At 39.7% G+C, this 21185-nt stretch overlaps 1 protein-coding gene across 1 annotated transcript in view; it reads right to left on the reverse strand.

The window, feature by feature from the left end:
- CDH26 (cadherin 26) overlaps window positions 1-21185 on the reverse strand; it is a 59796-nt gene that overhangs the window by 37510 nt on the left and 1101 nt on the right. Inside the window, exons 2-6 of the mRNA XM_042462446.1 lie at window positions 7086-7196; window positions 6597-6719; window positions 4734-4895; window positions 1929-2076; window positions 901-1067 (exon numbers count right to left, since the gene is read on the reverse strand). Of these exons, the coding sequence (XP_042318380.1) occupies window positions 901-1067; window positions 1929-2076; window positions 4734-4895; window positions 6597-6719; window positions 7086-7196 (711 nt within the window). The remainder of the gene's footprint in view (window positions 1-900; window positions 1068-1928; window positions 2077-4733; window positions 4896-6596; window positions 6720-7085; window positions 7197-21185) is intronic.

The raw sequence follows: 21185 nt of genomic DNA on the forward strand, positions 1-21185 counted from the left end.
CCTCCCCCTTTTTCTTGGAACGCGCTCTGAGAACCCAAAGTTCCAAACAGTATATCACACTAGAAGAGAGTGATCAACAAGTGTCAACGCTGCAGCCAGATCAAGAAGGATGACAACAGAGTAAAGGCCATTTGCCTTGGCCAGTAAAAGGTCATTTGAGATTTTAGTGAGGCTGTCTCTGTAGATTGCCTTGGGCGGAAACCAGAGAATGGGATCGAAAATGGAGTTGGCTTCAGAAACTCAAGACAGTGAAAATAAACAACCCGTTCAAAACCTTAGAAAGAAAGGGAGAAGAGAAATCGACAATAGCTAGAGAAAGAGGAGGGGTCAAGAGAAGTTTTTTTCAGATTGGGGAATGAGAGCATGTTTAAGTCCGAGGGCGAACGGCAGAGAGAGAGAGATTGAAGATATGGAGAAGCGAGGGCAGAAAAGAAGGAGCTATAGAGATTAGAAGACGAGTAGGAATTGGGTCAAGATATATGATATTATATATATTGTATTATATTATATATGATATTATTTGTAAGCTTCCTATCTTGTGTGATTTTCCCATTCTAAAATGTTGTAGTACCCTCCTACTGTCAATGAATTACTGGCAGTAAGAGATTTAAACTAAAATATGGTGGTATGTTTGGTTTCACTGTTTTGCCTTTGACCTCAACCAGTCTTCTGAAATTGAATTTGAACCTTAGGCTAAAAGAAGTTCCTTACCATTAGTCATAGGAAAGAGTGTACTGTACTTAGAGCATCGTTTAATTTAAATATTGAGAAATAAATAAAAAGTCTGTGGACAGAATCTACAAGAGCTTGAAGACAATATAGTTTTCTGGGAAATTACAAGTGTCAAAACACAAATCTCAGGGAGATTAGCAAAACTGATTTTACTTACAAGTACTTTACCTCATAATCTAAGCACCCTGTACTACGTATCAGCCCAGTGGAAGAATCAACAGTAAAGAGAGACTGTTTTGAATGAGGTGTCTGTGAAACCAGAGAATACGTCACTTGAGAATTTTCAGTGCCTTCCTCATCTTTATCAAAGGCAGTGATGTTGAAAACAAGTTCATCTACAATCAGAAAAATAAAGTATTATAGAAGTCAGCAACATCATGATATTACTTCGGTCTCTGAGTAAACTATGTCTAGAACTTGAAAAAGTTATTTTAGGGGCTTACAGCTCCCAGAATCTAGTTGGCTAGAGCATCCTGACAGCTATAGTCCATCAAAAGTAACATTTCCAAGTTCTGATTTCCCTTTCCCAATGTTGCTACAAGAAGAATAGGAATGAGGAATGAATTTTGTCACTTTAATATTTTAGTTTTCAGTGCTCAGAGGATCACCCTTAAACATGAGGTCACAGAAAATATGCCCATGAACAATGCCAAACACAAGGCCCTTTTTCCCCCTTCACTTTTTTTTCTGTCTCCTAGTCCCCAACATCCACTAAATAGCTTTGGTATCCCTGCTAGATCAGACACACTTTGGAATGTGATTCATGAGATCACATGGAAGAAATGGGACTGTGGAATGCCTAGGGGTGGGACTGTGCACAATTATAGCACTATGATTCCACCTTAGCTGCCATGGTGCTACCCTACAGAATAATAATAATAATAATAATAATTATTATTATTATTATTATTTATATACCGCTATTCCAAGGCATTTGTAGTTTAAGGTGGAGAATTTAGAATTCTCAGCCAGAGAGCAATAGTGCAACACCAAATTACAAATACCAGGGTTCCACAGGACCATAGTGCTATAATTGTGCAGTGTGAAAGGGCTCCAGCTTGTGCTTTCCCCATCCAACACACAAAGATACTTGGGTCTTGCATGAATACTCAAACTGGAGAAATCAATCATAGAAGATAATGAGCCCACAGGATCATTCCTGTCTACAGGTACACATAACCTCAGGGATTACTCACCTCTCTTGTGATTTTCTTTCATCGTGATGTTAAATTCCTTTTGAGGAAACTCAGGTGCATTATCATTTACATCTTTAATTGCAACATTGAACAGAAGAGATCTATCCACTATTTCTCCAGTGTTTCTGTCTGCAACATCAAAACGTATCTGTACAGAAGAGCAAGGAAATTGAGTTAGAGACTAATAATACAAATCATTTCATTCATAAAATGGCATGACAGGGTATTGGCATGATGGCAAAGATGATAACCCTGATAAACATTACAATGTATAAAGATCCAAATACCTCAACAATAAGAACAAAAGTAGAGATTTTATTTCAGACTTTTTAGTTTGGAGTGCAACACTGGATATGTTCCAGCAAGTTCATTTTGCTTCTTAAACATCATAAATAAGAATAGTAGATGTGCCTACCTTGCAAACAAATTCCACTCTTAAAAAATAGGTTTTAAAACCTGTTTACAATAGGAATAAGGATTAGATTTTATCCCCTGGAAGCAATCAGTTTCAGCCTCAAAAGCAGCCTCCCTTAAGAATCTACCAATTGCTCCATATATAAAAAACCTACCTATATTAATTTATTTAATGCTCTAATTTCGCTTCATCTATATTCCATTTTATACCCAATCTTGGAAGAAAAGCCAGACATAAATTAAACAAAACAATAAACAATACAAATATTCCATAGACTAGCTTTGAAAGCTAGTATCATAGACAATGTAGCCATAATTTCAATGTGACATTCACCCATATAGGAATCTAGGAATATATGCATACTCTATAGGAATGTAGAGTAAGAATCATGAATATACACTGAAATAAATGCACACCTGGCTTGCAAATGATGGATGGTGGCATGTACTTGGGGTTAAGAATTCTGTTTGATCTGCATTTTTAAACATAGCCGACAGGACTAGTAAAGACCAGAATAAAGATGGCCTTTGGGCAGCCTTCTCCATACTGTACATTTCAATTTTGTAATGTAGTTCTTGGCTTTAAAAATGTGTATTAAAAATGTATTTCTCAGGACAAAAAAAGTACAAAAATGTGTATTGGGAAAAATGTACCCAATTTACATACACATTTCGTGGGAATTTAAAATCACAGAAAATGGATGGCACAGACTTATGACATCGCCCAGACTGAACCATCCATCTGTAGACTGAACCATCCATATTTAGATAGACTGACATTCATTGGAAGTCAGAACTGCAGTGCACGAGTTAGCCATGCAAATCCAATCTCCTAAGGCTTCAGAATTCCAGGAGCACCCCTTCCCTGGATACAGGAGTGGGCAGCTATCACCTCAGAGGTTGATCCTGGTTTCTTAACTTCTCTTTCAGGTATAGCCAGTGCTGTGAGCAAGACATATAACATGAAAGATTGATATACCAAAAGCTGAGATCCAATGTGATGTAGGGATTTGAGCCATGGACAGCAACTGGACATCAGGATTCAATTCTCCACTTGGCCATGGAAACCCACTGAGTGACCTTGGGCAAGTCACCCACTCTCAGCCCCAGAAAATCCTGTGATAGCTTCACCCTAGGGTCTCCGTAAGTCAGCAATGATATGAAGGCACACAACAACAACAATACCAAAAGTGACTTAGGTGGCCCCCACCCCACAGATACACAAAGGATAAAAATGTCATCTTTTCCTAATCTAGAAGATAGCAAAAAAAATTATTAGAATTTTTGGGCTATTGTGCCATAATTACATTCTTGACTTCAAATGAGCTGGATTTTAAAATTTGTTTTAAAAAGGTGAGGTGGGTAGGGGAGTTGAAAAAAGAGAGTGTAAAAATCTGTTTTCATTTTTTGTCTATTTGAGACGGAAGGCATGATAGAGTCCAATAATTCAGCAATATATAATTCTGCAATAACAGGCAACATGATTTGAAATCAGCAGTAGGAAGAGAGACTTTGATTTTGATTTTAAAACAGGAGTGGAAAAAACTGTTAGTGCTAGTGAAATTTAATTTACGATTAAGGAAAGAAATGTTAAAGTTTCAAAGACAGTTAAACAGTCTCACTTTAGAAGTGTTTGTGCTAGTTTCCTAACACATATTTCCCCCCCAGTAAAAGTGAAGCAGTGTTGCATAGTGGTATTGGACTATGGACTTTATCACACTAGCAAAAAAAAAAATGGGAGCATAGCTGGCTACTCCCATCAATATCACAAAATAATGTCATGATTATCACACGACATCGCACGACATTGCACAACGTCACAATTATCGTATGAATAACTGCACAATGTGATTTTCCATGAATAAAAAGTGGCATTAGGATTCCTCTTCTTTCATGGGATAATCACGAGATAATCACAACGTCACATGAAGTTGTGTGATAATCATGATGTTATCGCGCAATGTTGATGGGAGCATCCCACTATGCTCTCGTCTCTTTTGCCGGTGTGATAAAGTCTACTGATTTGTAAGATTTAGAATTAAGTCTCCACTGTGCTACTAAAATCAGTGGGCCAGCCACTCTCTCACAGCCTAACTTACCACATGGGGAAGTAGTAAGGATAAATGAGAAAGAAAGAAATGCATGTTTCTGACTGTGAATTCATTTGAGTAAAATTGGGGTATAAACATAATTAATGAACAAATAGGAAATTTACTGGATTGCTAGGAAACAAACTGTGATTAATGGCTAAATAATGTATGGTATCATAAAACTCTCACCAGGTGGGCATGCTTAAGAATATTAGTGATTATAAGCATACAATAACTGATACATGATGAAAGTACATAAAATATTTACAGTTTCTCAACTGCTTTTCTCAGTCTTAAATACCGTGAAAGATGGGGTGGTCTCTCGATCAATGGTACGATGGACATATACATGTCCCTCCGCATCATCTTCAATAGAAAACAATCCAAACTCTGGAAATTCATCCACACCTGGTCCACTAATGATATATTTCACAGTCACATCCTGTGCTACATCATTGAAGAGCTATAAAACAGTACCAGTTGTCATGAATAGGTTTTCATCAAGAGAGTGAAATTTCAGTATAAAGATTTTATATAATTTATTTTTAAAATAAAATTCTGATAAATATGCCAAGAGTAAAACAGTCCCCAAATGAGTTGCATTTTAAACACACACACATACACCAAACTAATTCTACAGATCTTCTAAGGAATTATGTTTTATAGTGAAACTAATCTATAGTAAAAAATATAAAATCATGCTGTACAATACACCAGGAAAGAGTCTGAGGTCTGCAATTTCTCCATTGTTAATTCCTGTATGAGTTTTACAAATACAGAGGCTCAATAGACCACCCCTTTCCTAGCCAGATCGAGACCACAACAACCTCATGCCCCAGACCCGATCCAGTCTTTTGAGGGCACAAAAAGGAGCTGCAAAAAGCGGTTCTTTTTTGCCCCCTGAAAGGGTGCCATAGCCATGGCAGCACAGCTATATGGTGCTCCTTCGGTACTGTGTCGTTTGGACGCAGTGCTAGAGGAGCGCCATGATGCTGCATGCTGTGTGGAACTGTGTGTGGCATCATGGCACCATGGGGGCAGAGTCAGGGCATACATCATCTGGACGTGATGCCCCAACTCCATCCCCAGGCCGGCCTTTCAGGTCGGTCTGTACAGGGCCTTAGGCCTGTTACAGACTGCCAAAATAAAGCTGCTTCGGGTCTCTTTGGAGGTATGCTATTTAAATGATGCATGGGTCCTAAGAGTCCGGAGGTCGCGCCAAAGCCCCACTCCATTCCTAAGCACTGGAGGGCAGCTTTGGTGCAGCTTCTGGATTCTTAGGGTGCATGCGTCATTTAAACAGCATACCTCCAAAGAGACCCGAAGCAGCTTTATTTTGGCAGTCTGTAACAGGCCTTAGTTTTCATTACCATTACCCTTTAACACTAAAACTTCTGGATATATAAATTAATACTTAATAATTTCAGATTTTGACTAAAGTTTTGTTATACAGTAGAAAGTGTGGCTAAAAGGAAGTTTTCAGAGAGCATATCAGCAACATTGTTAGACTCCTCAAATTACTTTTTCTACCTAAATAAGGTTACTGTCATGAAGAACAAACAAAAATCCTTGGGTTATCAGGAGTGGACTTCTGAATGAAAGGCCTGCAAATTCAGCTCAATTCTGATAGTAAAAACAGAGGTGCGTTACAGACCACCCAGAAGGGGTGGTCTCGCGCTGCCGCCAGTTGCAGCATCCAGGAACTGCAGCAGCCAAACGGCGTGGTTCCCGGACGCTGCAAATAAGGAGCACCGCCATTTTGACGTAGTCATTATGCGCAAGGAGCAAGGAGCGTCGGGAAGCGCCGCCCCTCGTGCGCGATGACAGCGCCTCATGGACCTGTCTGTAACACGCCAAAGCCTCTTAGACTGAGAGTGTATTCAGGGGTACTCTGCTTTAAAAGTTTAAGCATACACTTTTTGCATCCGCCTCTGGATGCTGGATCTTCAATCTTCTAGTTAACAAATATATATATCAAGGTTTATTGCACCAACCTCATCTCTGGACTACATTCTACTTCACTGAATGCTAAATGACTTTGGAATCACAGCCAGAAATACAAAGCAGTAGACCAGAAATCTCTAGGACTTGCTAGAAGATGGGAAGGAGATATTAGAGAAGGAAGAAAAGGAGAAAGAGGAAGCAGTTTTTATAAATGTATTACCTCTCCAATAGGTTTTGGGAATGGCCCTTTGTCTTCTTCCTCAAGTTCCAGGGTGGTAATAACCCATCTCCTTTTTGTGCGACGCAAAGGACGCACAGTGTCCAACTGCTTGAGATCCAGCTTCTGAAAAGGCAACAATGCATTTCCATTATAATACCTACATAAATCATGGAAAAGATGCCTTTTCTCTAAAACAACACTGAAGCAAGAGGGGGTTTTGTACATGTTTCAAACAATCCTGAATGCCTTCAGCAAAAAGATCAGTAATGGTTTCTTTTTGTTCACTGCTCTGCAATATGATGTAAGTGAAGAACCCATATGCATGTACTGTTATGGGCTCAAGATGTAAGATGTGGCCAACCTCATCAATATACAAAGCCATTTTACTCAATATTCTACAGTTCCATCAAGGGATAAAACATGAGACTTGAAGAAATATTTACATATTAAACAAATGTTATTCATTGAAGAATTCAATGAAGACCTCACCTGGCTGCTTCTCTTGTAGATGACCTTTCTTAGGCTGTTATCACCCAGTGCATGCTCCAAGCTGCTAGTGGTGAGAACCTGAAGGGACTGGGAAAAGGCCACAGTAAGGATCTCATTTTAGCCAATATTTGTCTAAATACAGTTCCTTCAGCTGAAAAGCCAGACAAAGTTACCACAAGACAATAGAACATTTACTGTAGCAAGGCTGAGTTTGCTCTCAAATGAATTCACCTTTTCATTATTTAATTTGAATTTCAGACATTGTTGATTGTCATGCAACTAGCAAACAGCCAGAACTTATTGAAATTTCTAATTCAATACAACCATTCAAAGCAAAGAAACTCTCTCCACTTTGCTGGCAACTTCAGTGGCACTCACTCCAAAATTTATAGCATGTGTTACTTTTCATGTAACAAATGATGTTTTGGATGTAGATCATTCATTAGAAGTAACAAATGATGTTTTGAATGTTAGGATGAAATTATTTAAGTTTGAAGGGTTTTGTGGATTTAATGTATGTTTAGGATTCTTAATGTGAATAATGCAATGCTAATGTGCATGATGTGAATGTTCATTATGATGTGAATGCATGTATCTTTTTTTAATTCATAAAATTCCCAATAATTTTTTTTTAAAAACAGCAAAATATATAGAATATATATCATCTGGAAGTTGTAGATTTTTTTTAGCCAGCGTCAGTTCTGTCAGTTACCAGTTTTTCCTGTTCTCGGCCCATCAATCCATCTCAACAAGAGAGGTTTACTCAGAACTGTTTCCCTCAGGATTACAAAAACACAACTGTCCTTTGCAGCCAACTATCCCTGCTTGAGTGATGGCTTAGCATGCTGTTTAACCTGTTCTATTTCTCAAAGCTTAATCTCAAAGGCATGGCCTGGTGTCCTTGTCTGTTTCACACTAAAATATTCTTGTGCCATTGGTCACCAACAGATTGAAAGAGGAAGTTCAAATGGTAGTGACAGGCACATACTCATATACTCCTAGGAAATCTCAGGGCCAAAACTGCAACATTGAAACCATTCATGCTGATGTCACAAGGGGCTACCTCTGGTCATGTCATTAAGCATTATTACATCAAGCATAAACCACTGTTGCACAAAATATGCCACTGAAGTTCTTTAAAAATGCTAAGTTTAATACATTTAATAATAAATGAGGAGCATACACACTTTTCAAGACAGTATTCTTGCCCTGAGATTCCTCTCCTTATCTTGAAGATTGAAGAAAGCAGCCCAGGACCTGAGATCTGGGAACTTACTTAGCCACTACACTCAGACTACGAGCTGTTCATGCCCACTGTACCAATGCTGGAAATTGTTTTAGCAATGTAATTTCTTTGGGTAGTGCTGTTTAGTTACTGGTTGTTCAAATGGCTTCAGTTGTGGCCATGCTTCCATTTCCCAAAACAAATTGCTCCCACATTTGAAAGCTGGCCTGAATTTGCATTTAGTCACAGAATGTACCTGCAAGGATATTGTCTAAAGTTAGACATTATGATCATATCTTGCCTATGCTTAAAGCACGGGTTGAGTATCCCTTATCTAAAATGCTTGGGACTATAAGTTGTTGTTGTTTTTTAATTTAGGGGAGGGGGTTGGGTTTTGGAATATTTGAATATACATAATGCAAACTGGACATGTGATCCAAGTCTAAACATGAAATTCATTTATGTTTCATATGCACATTATACACATAGCCTGAAAGTAATTTTATACACTATATTTTTAATACTTTGGTGCATGAAATAAAGTTGCTCTGTGATAAAACATCAAAATGCAAAGGTGTCACTATCCTTACCATCCAAGTGGACAATTTTGGATTCTGGAATATTTCAGGTTTTGGAATTTTGGATAAGGAAGACTCACTTTGCATTATTTTGTAATCCAGTTCCAAATACAATCCAAGAGCTATGCATTCAGTTCACATTTGACCCTAGAAAGGCTATCACTAGGAAAGGAGCACCCTCCTGCTAATGTTCCCAAGTAAGTGATATATGGAGAGCTACTGTCTCTGATACTGTAAGAAATATTACTGATGTTGGTTACAGAAAGAAATATTATTGATGTTAAAGAACCACGTGGTTTAGGGCTGTAGTAGTTGCAGAAATGCCACACTGAGCCAGACATTAAAAAAGAGGCCCTGCACCTTTAACAGTTGCATAAGAATTGAAATTTTAGCTGATTGCATGGCAAGCTACATCTGCAGAAATCTCCTTTTCAGTATAACCATTCATGATGCAAAACTTTTATTCTCATCCTAGGATTTGTAGTTTTTGTGGTGCCAGAGCTTTATAACAGAAAAGGCTAACTATCTCACAAAACTACAAATAACAGAATTCCATAGCATTGTGCCATGGTAGTTAAAGTTGTGCCAAACTGAATTAATTCTGCAGATGCAGCCTAAGGCTGCTGTTACACTGCAGAAATAAAGCAGTTTGACACCACTTTAATTTCCTTGGCTCACTGCTATGGAATTCTGGCATTTGTACTTTGGTGGAGTACCAGAGCTCTCCGACAGGGAAGGCTAAATATCTCACAAAACTACAATTCCATAGCAGAGCCATGGCGGTTAAAGCAGTATCAAACTACATTAATTCTACAGCGTAGATGAGACCTCATGCCCAACAAACTAGGTAAAACATTTCAGCCTTACTCTGTTTTCTTCCGCATGCTAAGACCATTCTTTTCCTGGACTTTTACCACCTAAAGGTTTTTATTATTATTATTATTATGGACAGGTGAAGGGGTCCAGTTTATTTCCCACACAAGCAGATAAGATAAGCAAAAGACAGGATATTTTCAGCTTAGAAAACAGATAACCGTAGGAATTTACGAAAGAGTACAACCAAAGCATACAAAAACCTCTTACTATTTCTCAATCAGTAAACACCACCAATGAAAAGCAAATGTCCAGCCCATTAAAGATACTAGTTTTCCACTCAGTCTTGCTTTTTATTGTGGCACTTGCTATCTCAGGATGAAATAGCAGTGCTGCTATTAAAATAATAACCCACGTGTCTATCTTGCTAAATACAGTGGTACCTCGGGATACGAAATACCCAGGTTACGAAATTTTCGGGATACGAAAAAATCCCATAGGGAATTATTGTTCCGGGTTACGAATGTTTTTTCGGGTTACGAAAAAACTTTTGGTGCTTTTTTCGGCTTTTTCGCACGGAATCGCGGCTTTTCCCCATTAGCGCCTATGGCAATTTGGCTTACGAAGGCTTTTCGGGTTACGAAAGCGGCCGCGGAACGAATTACTTTCGTAACCCGAGGCACCACTGTAGTTATACCACTTTGACCCCAGTTTAATTGTCATGGCTCCATCCTACAGATTCCTGGTGGGTAGCTTCATGAGGTACTTAGAACTCTCTGCCAAAAAGCAATAATGCCTGCACAAACTATAAATCCTAGGATACTGTGGGATGCAGTCATGACAGTCAGAGTGGGATCCAAGTCCTATAACAGACCTGAAACCACCCATTAGTGGAAAGGAAACGAAAGGCATGGCATGGCCTGGTGGTGCAGTGGGTAAATGCCTGCACTGCAGCCATTCACTTGAAACCACAAGGTTGCGAGTTCAAGACCAGGAAAAGGGCCCAAGTTCAACTCAGGCTTGCATCCTTCCGAGGTCGCTAAAATGAGTACCCAGACTGTTGGGGGCAAATTAGCTTACTTGCTAATTAGCTTACTTGCTGTTCACCGCTATGATCTTTGGAATAGCGGTATATAAATAAAACAAATTATTATTATTATTATTATTATTATTATTATTATTATTAATGTTCATTTTCTTTATACTGAGCTACAAATTACCAGATTCTGGGCACAATAAAGAATGAACTACTGTTGTTGCATTGCATTCCTATCTCTAAAGATAATGTTGCAGGTGTCTGTGTGCCCATCCACCTCAAAACTGCTTCATCAACTTTGGCACATGTACAATGAGAAAACAGTGGGAGGAGGAGAGATGCTGATGTTTAAATTAGAGGTGGGAAACTGCTCTGGCTCCATGGGCTAATTTTCCACCCTGTCTACTTCTGTTTTTGTATAATGGGTACTTTGGTGCTTTCTGCACCGGCTAGTCCGTGGGGGAGCTGGAGCCTCCACACGGCGCGGCTCCCTGCGGACTGAAAAAGAAGCTCCAAAATGGAGCTTCTTTTCGAGTCGCGTTTGCGACGTAGCGAGGCACCAGGGGCGTCCCATTTTAAAAAGGGGGCATCTCTTATAGACGCCCCTGGGCCTAGTACGGACTCCGTCCATACAAGATGGTGCCGGCCCTTCTACATGGCCGGCGCCATCTTTGCGTATCGGACGCTGAGCGTCCGTACGCGTCGCGTCCCTTGTGACGTAGCGAGTGCGCCCCTGGCGCCTCGCTACGTCGCAAACGTGACTCGAAAAGAAGCTCCATTTTGGAGCTTCTTTTTCAGTCCGCAGGGGAGCCGCGCCGTGTGGAGGCTCCAGCTCCCCCACGGACTAGCCGGCGGCGGCGGTCTGTACCCCGCCTTTGGGAACTAAACAGTGCAGGAGAGACTGTGAAGTATTTAAAAGATGAACTCCCATTCTTGGACGATTCAAGGAGAGACAACACACCCCTTTGTGGGGCAGAATAAGGATACCCTTGAGAGTAGGAAGGGTGGATGTCTTCAAAAATGGACACAAGGCCTCAGAGCATTTTTCAGTTCTGGAATAAAAAATCTAAACAAGAATAAAAACCTTCTTCACACAGTTGGCCCTCCATTGCCACAGATCCTTTATCCACAGACTCAACCATCCATGGCTTGAAATTATTAAAAATATATAAATTCCAAAAAGCAAACCTTGATTTTGCTGGTTTATTTTTTAAATTAGTAACACCATTTATTATGCCACTGTATTTAATGGGATTTGAGCATCCACAGATTTTGGTATCCATCAGGGTCTTGGAACCAAACTTCAGTGGATACAACGGACCCAATGCATTACCAAAGACCCACCTACAGCCCAAATCACATTTCAGTAAGCTCGCGCACAAAGGTAAAATCAGAAGTTCTTCTAGGTCAGACAACTGTTGACATTTAGGAGATCACATTGCCCCCTGCCCCCGAGTCTTGCCTGCAAGGGCTATGTGAGCCAATTGTTTCATGTTTTAGATCACATATTTTAAGGCCGCTTTCCCCAACACAAAGTCACCTAAAAGTAAACTTCTGGGTCACTTCTTGTAGGAAAAGGAGCTTAAAATAGCTTACAAAGGCAAACAGCATTTTGAAATTGGCTCATGGAATGTGAGACCAAACATTCAAAAACTCAGGGCTGCAGGACCACAAAATGGCCCTGGAAACTGCATGCATATGTGGGTCACACTATCCCTACCTGTGTTCTAGGCACAACTTCTCAAGGCTAGAATTGCCAAACTAATATCTGGAGGTAGCTCCTGTGCTTTTAGTGGTTGAGTAGAAAAGGGAATTTCAGGAGATGTTGCTTGTTTGCCTGGTTGCACTTGATTGAGAAGCAGCCTGGGCTGAAATGCCCTTTTCTATACAGTCTTACAGGTACAGGAGCCCCCTCCAATTTTCGGTCTGGAAACATTAGGACAGATGTTCATCATGTTACCAATTAAATTACATTGGGCAGCTATTTGCGGTTTTTACACTATAACAGAATTATGTGAAAATAAAGGCTAGGCGGGGGGGGGGGGGAAAGGTGGGGGATACAGGATGTTTGCAAGCTGAAGATGATGCTATTTTGATTTTCAGGATTCTGTGTGGCAAATACATAGAAAAAAGGCTTGCCTGGAAGCACACAATATTAAGTATTTATATATTTTTACAGAATTTAACAGGCTACATGGCATACATCATTTGTCCCAGCAATAAATCTGTCTTGTCTCTATTCTTTCCACTTTAAAGATCTAGGAAAAGACAATGAAAAGCAAAACACTCCCTCCAACATTTCACAGGGACATGAGTGGTTGTGGCAAAACAATATCAGAATATGGTGTTAATGAGGAAGGGCAAACAAGCTAGGAGAGGGGGCAGCAGTTTGCTTTTGCCTGAGCCTACTAAGAAGGGCAATATTCCACCTCCTCCTCTCCCACCTTCTGAGCTAATTGAGTGCAAACTATTTTTGCGCTTTCGCCTTTTGAAATTGTTTTCAGCAACTAAAATAAGCTGAGGATAAAGGAGGAAAGCAGGAGGAGGAGAGGAAAAATGGGACATTTTTAAAGCAGCTGAAAGTGTAAGACACTAGAGGATTAACTCATTGTCCCTGCCAAATCAGGACAATGGCTGTATTAATTTAGATCACATATCTGAATATAATTTCATGCCTAATAATTTGGTACTACAAGAATGATCCTTGTGCTATGTGCTCCCCGCACCCTTGTATTTTGTTTTTTGTACAGCAGTTTGAGGAAGGTGAAGAAGGGTGGAGAAATTAGTGATAATAACGGTTAAGCTCATCCCTCTGGGTGGTATGCTATGCACTATTATTCCATATTAAGCATCACTTAAATTATTACTCACCTCTTGCAAAGGAAGAGATTACTATGGAGCCTAAGAATTGGGAAATACAACATGCCTATTCATGTCAAGTGGTGCATATCAGACTTAATTTAAAACCACTTTCTGTTGACTCTTTCAAGGCATATCATAGGACAGTCCTTCACTTCTTTTTGCAAGAATGCAGTTAATCTCTCAACAAAAACAAAGTTCTCTAAAGAAGGGCTGTTTCCTGCTTGAAACATGAGCCAGTAACTGCATCAATCTAATCAATTAGCAGGGGCTTTTTAAAGTCACTAATACATAAAAATTTAACAATGGCACGCTACAGATGCGCCTATAGTGCTTATTAGGGTTAGGAAGGGGCGTATTAGGGTTAGGAAGGGGCATCACTTCCTGACGCCCCTAACCCTAGTACAGACTGGGTCCGTACAAAATGGTGGCGCTCGTTCTACACGGGGTCCACCATTGCTACGTCACGATCACGCCGCCTCCAAACAGGGTGGCGCGGAAGTGACGTACTGGGCCGCGCGAGGGCGCCTGGGGCTCCCTTTCCGCGGCCCTGTTAGGAGCTCCGTTTTGGAGCTCCTTCCACCTTTGCGTCACTGGGCGCAGCCTTTACATGGCTGCACCAGCGACGCAGAGCAGAAAGGGGCCAAGCGGCCCCTTTCTCCTCCTCCCCGCCACCGCTGGGTGTCCTTGTGGCTTGAAGCCCCAAGGACACCCCTTTCCAGGCCGCGGGGAAGCGGCCTTTTGCCGCTTCCCCGCAGCCTGGAAAGCGGCGGATTGGGGCCTCAGAGGCTGCCGTTGTGGCAGCTGAGGCCCCGATCCGGCGGGGAAAGGGCCGGATACAGGCCACCCCAAATGGGCGGTCTGTAACGCGCCAATGACTTTAAATTGGTAAAACATTTTCTTTTTCATTACACGAGTTTTGTGGTCGAATGGTATGGAATTCTTCCTGAAATGGAATTTAGCACAACATGGTGGTTTCTCTATTATTTTCATTTTGAAGAGGAAGACTTGTTGAATTCCAAGTGGCCCTTAGATTGTTACTCTCAATGTGGTGCATTGCCCCAGGAGAGTAGATTTTGACTGAACATTAGAACTTACTGACAGTAGCAGTGGCTCAATATTGGAACCAATTGCCTAGAGAGATGGTGAGGTCTCCTGCTCTGGATGTCTTCAAAAAGAGGCTGGACAGCTACCTGCTGGGGATGCTTTAGCTGGAGATCCTGCATTGAGCAGGGACTTGGACTCCATGGTCCATAAGGCCCTTTCCAAGTCCATGATTCTATGAAACTATATGGCATCCTTTTATTTATTACTTATTCATTCATTGACTTAAATATTTATATCCCAGCTATACCCAAAGAGATCATGGTAACTTGCAATAAATCTATTTAAAAGAATAAATAACTACAATTTTGAAAGACTAAAATATGTATTATATCATGTATCCATGAAAAGCAGGCAATTTAAAAACAGTTAAGACAAATTGGAGTAAACCACTCCTTGAACAACTACTGTTGAGATCACAAGTGTCCTTTTCTATTTCTGTTAACCACATTTGTTCCTGAAATGAACTTTGCTCATACGGCTCCATAGAAACAAATGTCATTGTAGACTGACAGGTTGTAACTTGAACCTACGGTATTGTTTGTAGTTAAGCTTAACTGAACTGGCAATGGTATGCACGTAACTCAAGGGTGGGCAAGTGCAGAGGGGCAGGAGACTTTTTTTAATCCCCATATGCTTCCAGTTGGTCACACAATCAGGAATGACATCAGGTCACTTCCAGTTTCATTTTTGGATGATTATGGGCCAATTTATTTATTTTTTTAGTACATTGAGAAATTTTAAGAGATTTAGGCAGGTTTTAGGGTGAAAACCACTGTGTTTTGCATTTTGAGTCATTAGGGGGGAGTGTTAGAAGCCAAAAAACAAACCATACCCACAATTTGGGGGTGCTGGAGTGCAGCCCCTGCACTTACTTTATCCCTGGGGTAACTTTAAAGAAACTGATTACTGGATTCCATTAGAGAAAATTTGAAAAAAGGAAGAAGAAGAGGAAGAAAAAGGAAGAAGGAAGAAGGAAAAAAGGAGAAGGAAACTAAAAATAAGTTAGAAGTGTTGAAGGCAAAACAGAAGACACAAAATACTATATTGATTGAGGAAATCTTTTATTTAAATATTAAGTGTGATAATAAGAAATAAAGTATGTATAGATACAATACAGACTAATTAGATGACAAACAAGAGAACATATTATTAGTAATACTATATGGTAATAATCTTTTGTATTATTTTATGGAAAGTTAACTGATTAAGAAAAATGCAAAATATTTAAGATAGGTAGTTAATGTTAGTATAAAAGAGGTTCACAAAGGAAAATAATTATCTCTCTCAGCCAATAAGAAATGACGGGAAGTTATAAACTTTATATGTTTTGCTGCATATAGTAAAAATCCATCAGTATTTTGATGTATATGTGGATGTATGTATGTAGACATATATACATATCCTTTTGTGGCTAGCATTGTGCTGAAGACATGACTGTGTAAGATTTTATTACTATGTTTCAAAATTAATATTTTATTATTATTTTAAAAAATAAATAAAATATAATTAAAAAATAAAGAAACTGATTACAAATCTTAATTTAAAAACTCAACGTAGGACTGAGTGTCTTTACAGAGAGCTTCACTTGACTCCAATATGTACTTTCATATAAATCAGATCTTCAGCTTTACTCATAATAAAACTTGAACAGTGATTCATTCAGCAGATCAAATATTTAAATTTGTTACTTTGAATCTGATATCAGCATAAATATTGAGCACCAGAATCTGGCAGAAACCCAAGGCTCATTGTCAGGGTAATACATTATCTGTATGATATCATATATCCTGATTTCTAAAGCACTGTTTGTAAAATGAGCTCCATCTAGCCTCTCTTATTTAATGGTGATTGAAACATTCCATTACTGGCTTGAACAACCCATACCATGGTTACGCAAAGAAAGTCAATGAATAAATCTTTATATTTTTTTCCCTTTATAAATCTTTTATATCTTCAAAATTAATCCCACATGTATCACCCAGGACTATGCTAGTTAAGCAGAGAACATGGCTTGGCTCTGTCCACCACAGACTTCAAACAACTGCAAAATTTCCGATAGTAGAGTGCAGAATTTCACAGCATGCACAAATGTGGCTATCAGACTGGTTAAAGAGCTTGCTGGGAATGCAATCACATTGAGTCTGTGTTCTCATATAAGTAAGAAAGCTAATCTTTATTAAGATAACTACAATGAGCTAGAAAATTAAGATTAGAACTAGACCTAACTATATTGAAGAGAATATTGATTAATATTGATTAATGGCTGAGTCAAAGTATGGAAAATCCTGAACTATATCAATGTCTTCATCATCTGCTTTGAAGTTATGTAAATACCTGTGGACATTATTTTTGTTTTCTTAATGCTCAACTGTAGTCAGCTTGGACGTCTGGCATTTCTCACTCCATATATGATAAAAGTCTTTGTTATAGAATTTTGAACATTACTGTGTTTTCATGGAAATATAATGCAATGGTCCTGTGGGGTTTGTAATATATATTGTGTGTTTCCAGTCTGTAGACCATTGTTTTCTTTTCCATATACATTGAAAGATTTTAGTTAGAACTAGAATATATTCTGTCTCTGTAGACTGAAGCAGCTCTATTGGTATGCCATCTATTCCAGGTGATTTACTTCTCCCCGGTGCTCTGGGTTCCACTTCATTTTCTAAAATGGGAGGTTCATCTTCATATGGTTCTTTTTTTTATGAATCTGTCATCCTTTTGTCTCTTTTATATAGTTCTTCTATTTATTGTTTCCATCTTCTTTTCACTTCTTCTTGGTCATATAATGTGTTCCCCTGCTAGTCATACAGCATCCCCACTCTTGGTTTACATTTCTCTTTGGTTTCTCAAATATTGTGGGAAAGGTTTCTTTCCTTTCCTTTTTTGTTGCTGTCACATTGTATTATTATAGTAGTTCTTTTTGTCCCTGTACACAAGTCAATGAACAATTGCATTCAGGATTCTGACTCAGTTTCTGCCACCTTTTACTTTTGCTTCTCAACTTTCTTTCACTGCTTGAAGAGTTTAACCTGTCATCCATCAAGGCTTTTCTTTCTTTTTGGCTACAGATAATGTCTTTTTGCATTTTTCCCTGACAATGAAGATTATCACACCAGAGGCAATTCAGCAATAATCATGGTAATGAAAACAAAAGACAATAGTAGCACTATAGTGCTCAATACTTTCACACACACTCCGCTTTTGCAAAATTCAGAAACTTAAAAGCCAAAGAATAGCACGGTTGCTTTTCACACATACCCGTGAATGATTCATTAGTACATTGGCATTGATCATTTTGTGCATGCATCCTTGCCTCCCTTTAAACCCGGGCTGCTTCCAGCAGTCCCTCTGAAGTTTAAAGAGCCTGGGTTGCTTGTTTAGTACAGCTCCTTTTTAAATGTGCTAAACGTGTTGTAAATGTGCTACATCTCAAAAATCAGCTTCACAAAAAAAGTTCTTTTCTTTTGCTTTAACAAACCTCCACCTCCATTTTTCTCCCACTTTCATCCCCCCCCCCAGCCAAATGGAAAGGAAGGGGGGGAATCAAGCCAGCGACAGACAATACATAAGAGGAAAGACTGGCTGAAAGGGACATTGTATAAATTGTAACACTGCAACAACAGAGGCATTTAAAAGTGGGAGTGAACAGTCCCTTTAAAGTCTAAAGAGCCCAGGTTGCTTCTGCAGTCCCTTTAAATTGGAATGATCCTGGCTTGCTTCCTTCAGCCTATTTAAATTTTAAAGATCTCACATAGCTTCCCCAATTGTGTGAATGAAACACAATTAGCTTTTTCACACTGCCAATCACAATCGCGCTTCAGTCACGCTATTGAGAAGCCATTCACAGGAATTCCCCATGAATGGTTTGTTGCTTGAGCATTGCCAGTTATTCCTAGGAGATGTCTTGACTGAGTGGGACATTGTCTGAAAATCCTCTGTGCGATTGCACGATTATCTCACCATTTTGCCTTTTCTTCCCCCCTCCACTCCATCTGATAATCTCCAATGTCCCTGGCTTCAGTCCAAAGGTCTTCTTGCTCCCTGTCAATCAGGCATAACGATACAATTCTATTTTTCCCATTATATTTATTTATTTAGCATATTAGTATCCTGCCCTTCAGCCAATAAGGCTCTCAAAGCAACTTAGAAATTCTTAATTTGACAGTTCCCTGCCCTCAGGCCTACATTCAACATAATCAAGTCAAAATAAACAAAGCTCTCCTTTTTCTAATACTTGAATGACTGACATTGACTGTCCATGTACTGTAGTGGCCAGAACACACACTAGTGGTGCTGGAGTCAGATTCTTATTCCACAATGAAAAAAATTGGTGACTTGTTTTGGGGCACTATTGCCCTAAGAGTTTATCACACGGGATTTATCCTGTGCAGAAACAGGATTTAAAATGGGAAAATCCTGCAAAAGCAGGATCGTTTTCACAAGACATCATGCAGTAAAGTGCACAGAAAGTGAGCAAATCCTGAAAAAGTGGGATTATTTTCACACGATGTCAGGAGGATTGAGCATTAACGTAAAAATAACCCACACAGAAAGTGGGTTCTGTAATGTGCTTGACTGCTTTTGTATGTGTATGTATACGGTGGGACCCTAGGTTGGGAGGAGTGATTTCCATGTTAATCTGTGTATTGTTTTGGTTTTCCATGGCAAGGCCTCATGGTTAGGGTTGCCATAATTGTCCACTATTACCAGGGACAAAATGTGGACCAAATTCTAGACCAAACTGTAGGACAACTCTCAGTCCAAAATGTAGGACATTTAAGAAAAATGGAGGACCTTAAATGTCCTACATTTTGGACTGAGTTTTTTCCTGCATTTGTCCAACAGTTTGGTCTCGAATTTGTCCTACATTTTGTCCCTGGTAATAGTGGACAATTATGGCAACCCTACTCGGGGTGAGAGGATATGCAAGGAGGATTTCTGTCTGCTTAATTAGCGGTCCATTGTCTGCTGGGAAAAACCCTGATCCTGGGTGGTTTTCATTTGCATTTTGCTGAGTCTTAATTTTGGTGTGACTCAACAAAATGCAAATGAAAAGACAATGGACCACTAAGCAGACAGAAATCCTCCTTGCATATCCTCCCACCCTGAGGCCTTGCCATTCAACAACAGAACAATACAATGGAAATCACTGCTCCCAACCTAGAGTCACACAGTATACATGTCCCCCACTCACTTCCATGCCAGCCTTCACTGAAGATGCCAGCCACAGATGCCGGCAAAACGTCAGGTGTAAACTCTTCTAGAACATGGCCACATAGCCCGAAAAACAAACAATAAACTATGGATGCCGGCCATGAAAGCCTTCGACATCACATGAATATGAGTGGTTTGGGCTTTTCTATGGTCCTGCCCTCCATTTTTTTCTTGAAGGTCCTACATTTTTGGGGGGTGCCTTGTCCCCCTTTGCAGTTAGGATAGCTGGCCAGCCTGTGTTTCCAAGGCTCAACCTTGGAATTTCAAAAACAGCAGTGAAGAGGTGCAGACCACCAGCGCACAAAGCAAGAGGGGCCTGTCTGTCTTTGAGAGAAAGCAGAGCAGCCAGGCCCACTCTAAAGTCTAACTTTAAGCAACTTCCAGAGCCCAGATTACTAAAAGAAACTGCACAGCCCCTAGAAATTAACCCCATCTCACTCTGCACCCCCAAAGAACACAAAGGGACTCAGGATGTTCCAGCACAGCCCATGAATACTGGTTTCTTGGGGAAGAGGCAGACTTGAGTCCAAAACACACTGCAGAAACCATCCAGTTTGAGACGGCTTTGCCTGCCCTAGTTCAGTGCTAGGGAATTCTGGGAACTGTAGTTCTGTGAGACATTTAGCCTTCTCAGTCAGAAAGCTCTGGTGGCACAATAAACTACACTTCCCCGCATTCCCTAGCACTGAGCCAGGGCAGGTAAAGCGGTCTCAAAATGGATTATTTCTGCAGTGTATTTTGGACCTTAGTCGCATGTGCGGGAGAATCTATTATTATCATTACCATTATTATATATTCTATCAGTAGTCCCCAAACTGCGCCCTTTAAGAGATTTTGGACATCAGCTCCCAGAAGCCTCTGCCATGTTGGCCAATAGTCTGGAATTCTGGGAGCTGAAGTCAAAAATTTCTTAAAGGGCACAGTCTGGGGACCACTGTACTATATTATATCATAATATATATATATATATATATATGTGTGTGTGTGTGTGTGTGTGTGTATACACACACACAGGGGGAGAGAGAGAAAGAGACATATACATACTGTGCTTTTAAATTGTAAATCACTTTGGGTCACAATTTTGAAGGGAAAGCAGGATATTATTATTATTAAGTATATAATACATTATTTGTAATGTATATAAATATACCTTATAATGTCTTACATATATATATATATATATATATATACACACACACACACACACACACACTGTTTTTAAATTGTAAGCCACTTTGAGTCCCAATTTTGGAGGGAAAGCATGA

Source organism: Sceloporus undulatus, chromosome 4 (genome assembly GCF_019175285.1).
Source record: "Sceloporus undulatus isolate JIND9_A2432 ecotype Alabama chromosome 4, SceUnd_v1.1, whole genome shotgun sequence".
NCBI lineage: Eukaryota > Metazoa > Chordata > Lepidosauria > Squamata > Phrynosomatidae > Sceloporus > Sceloporus undulatus.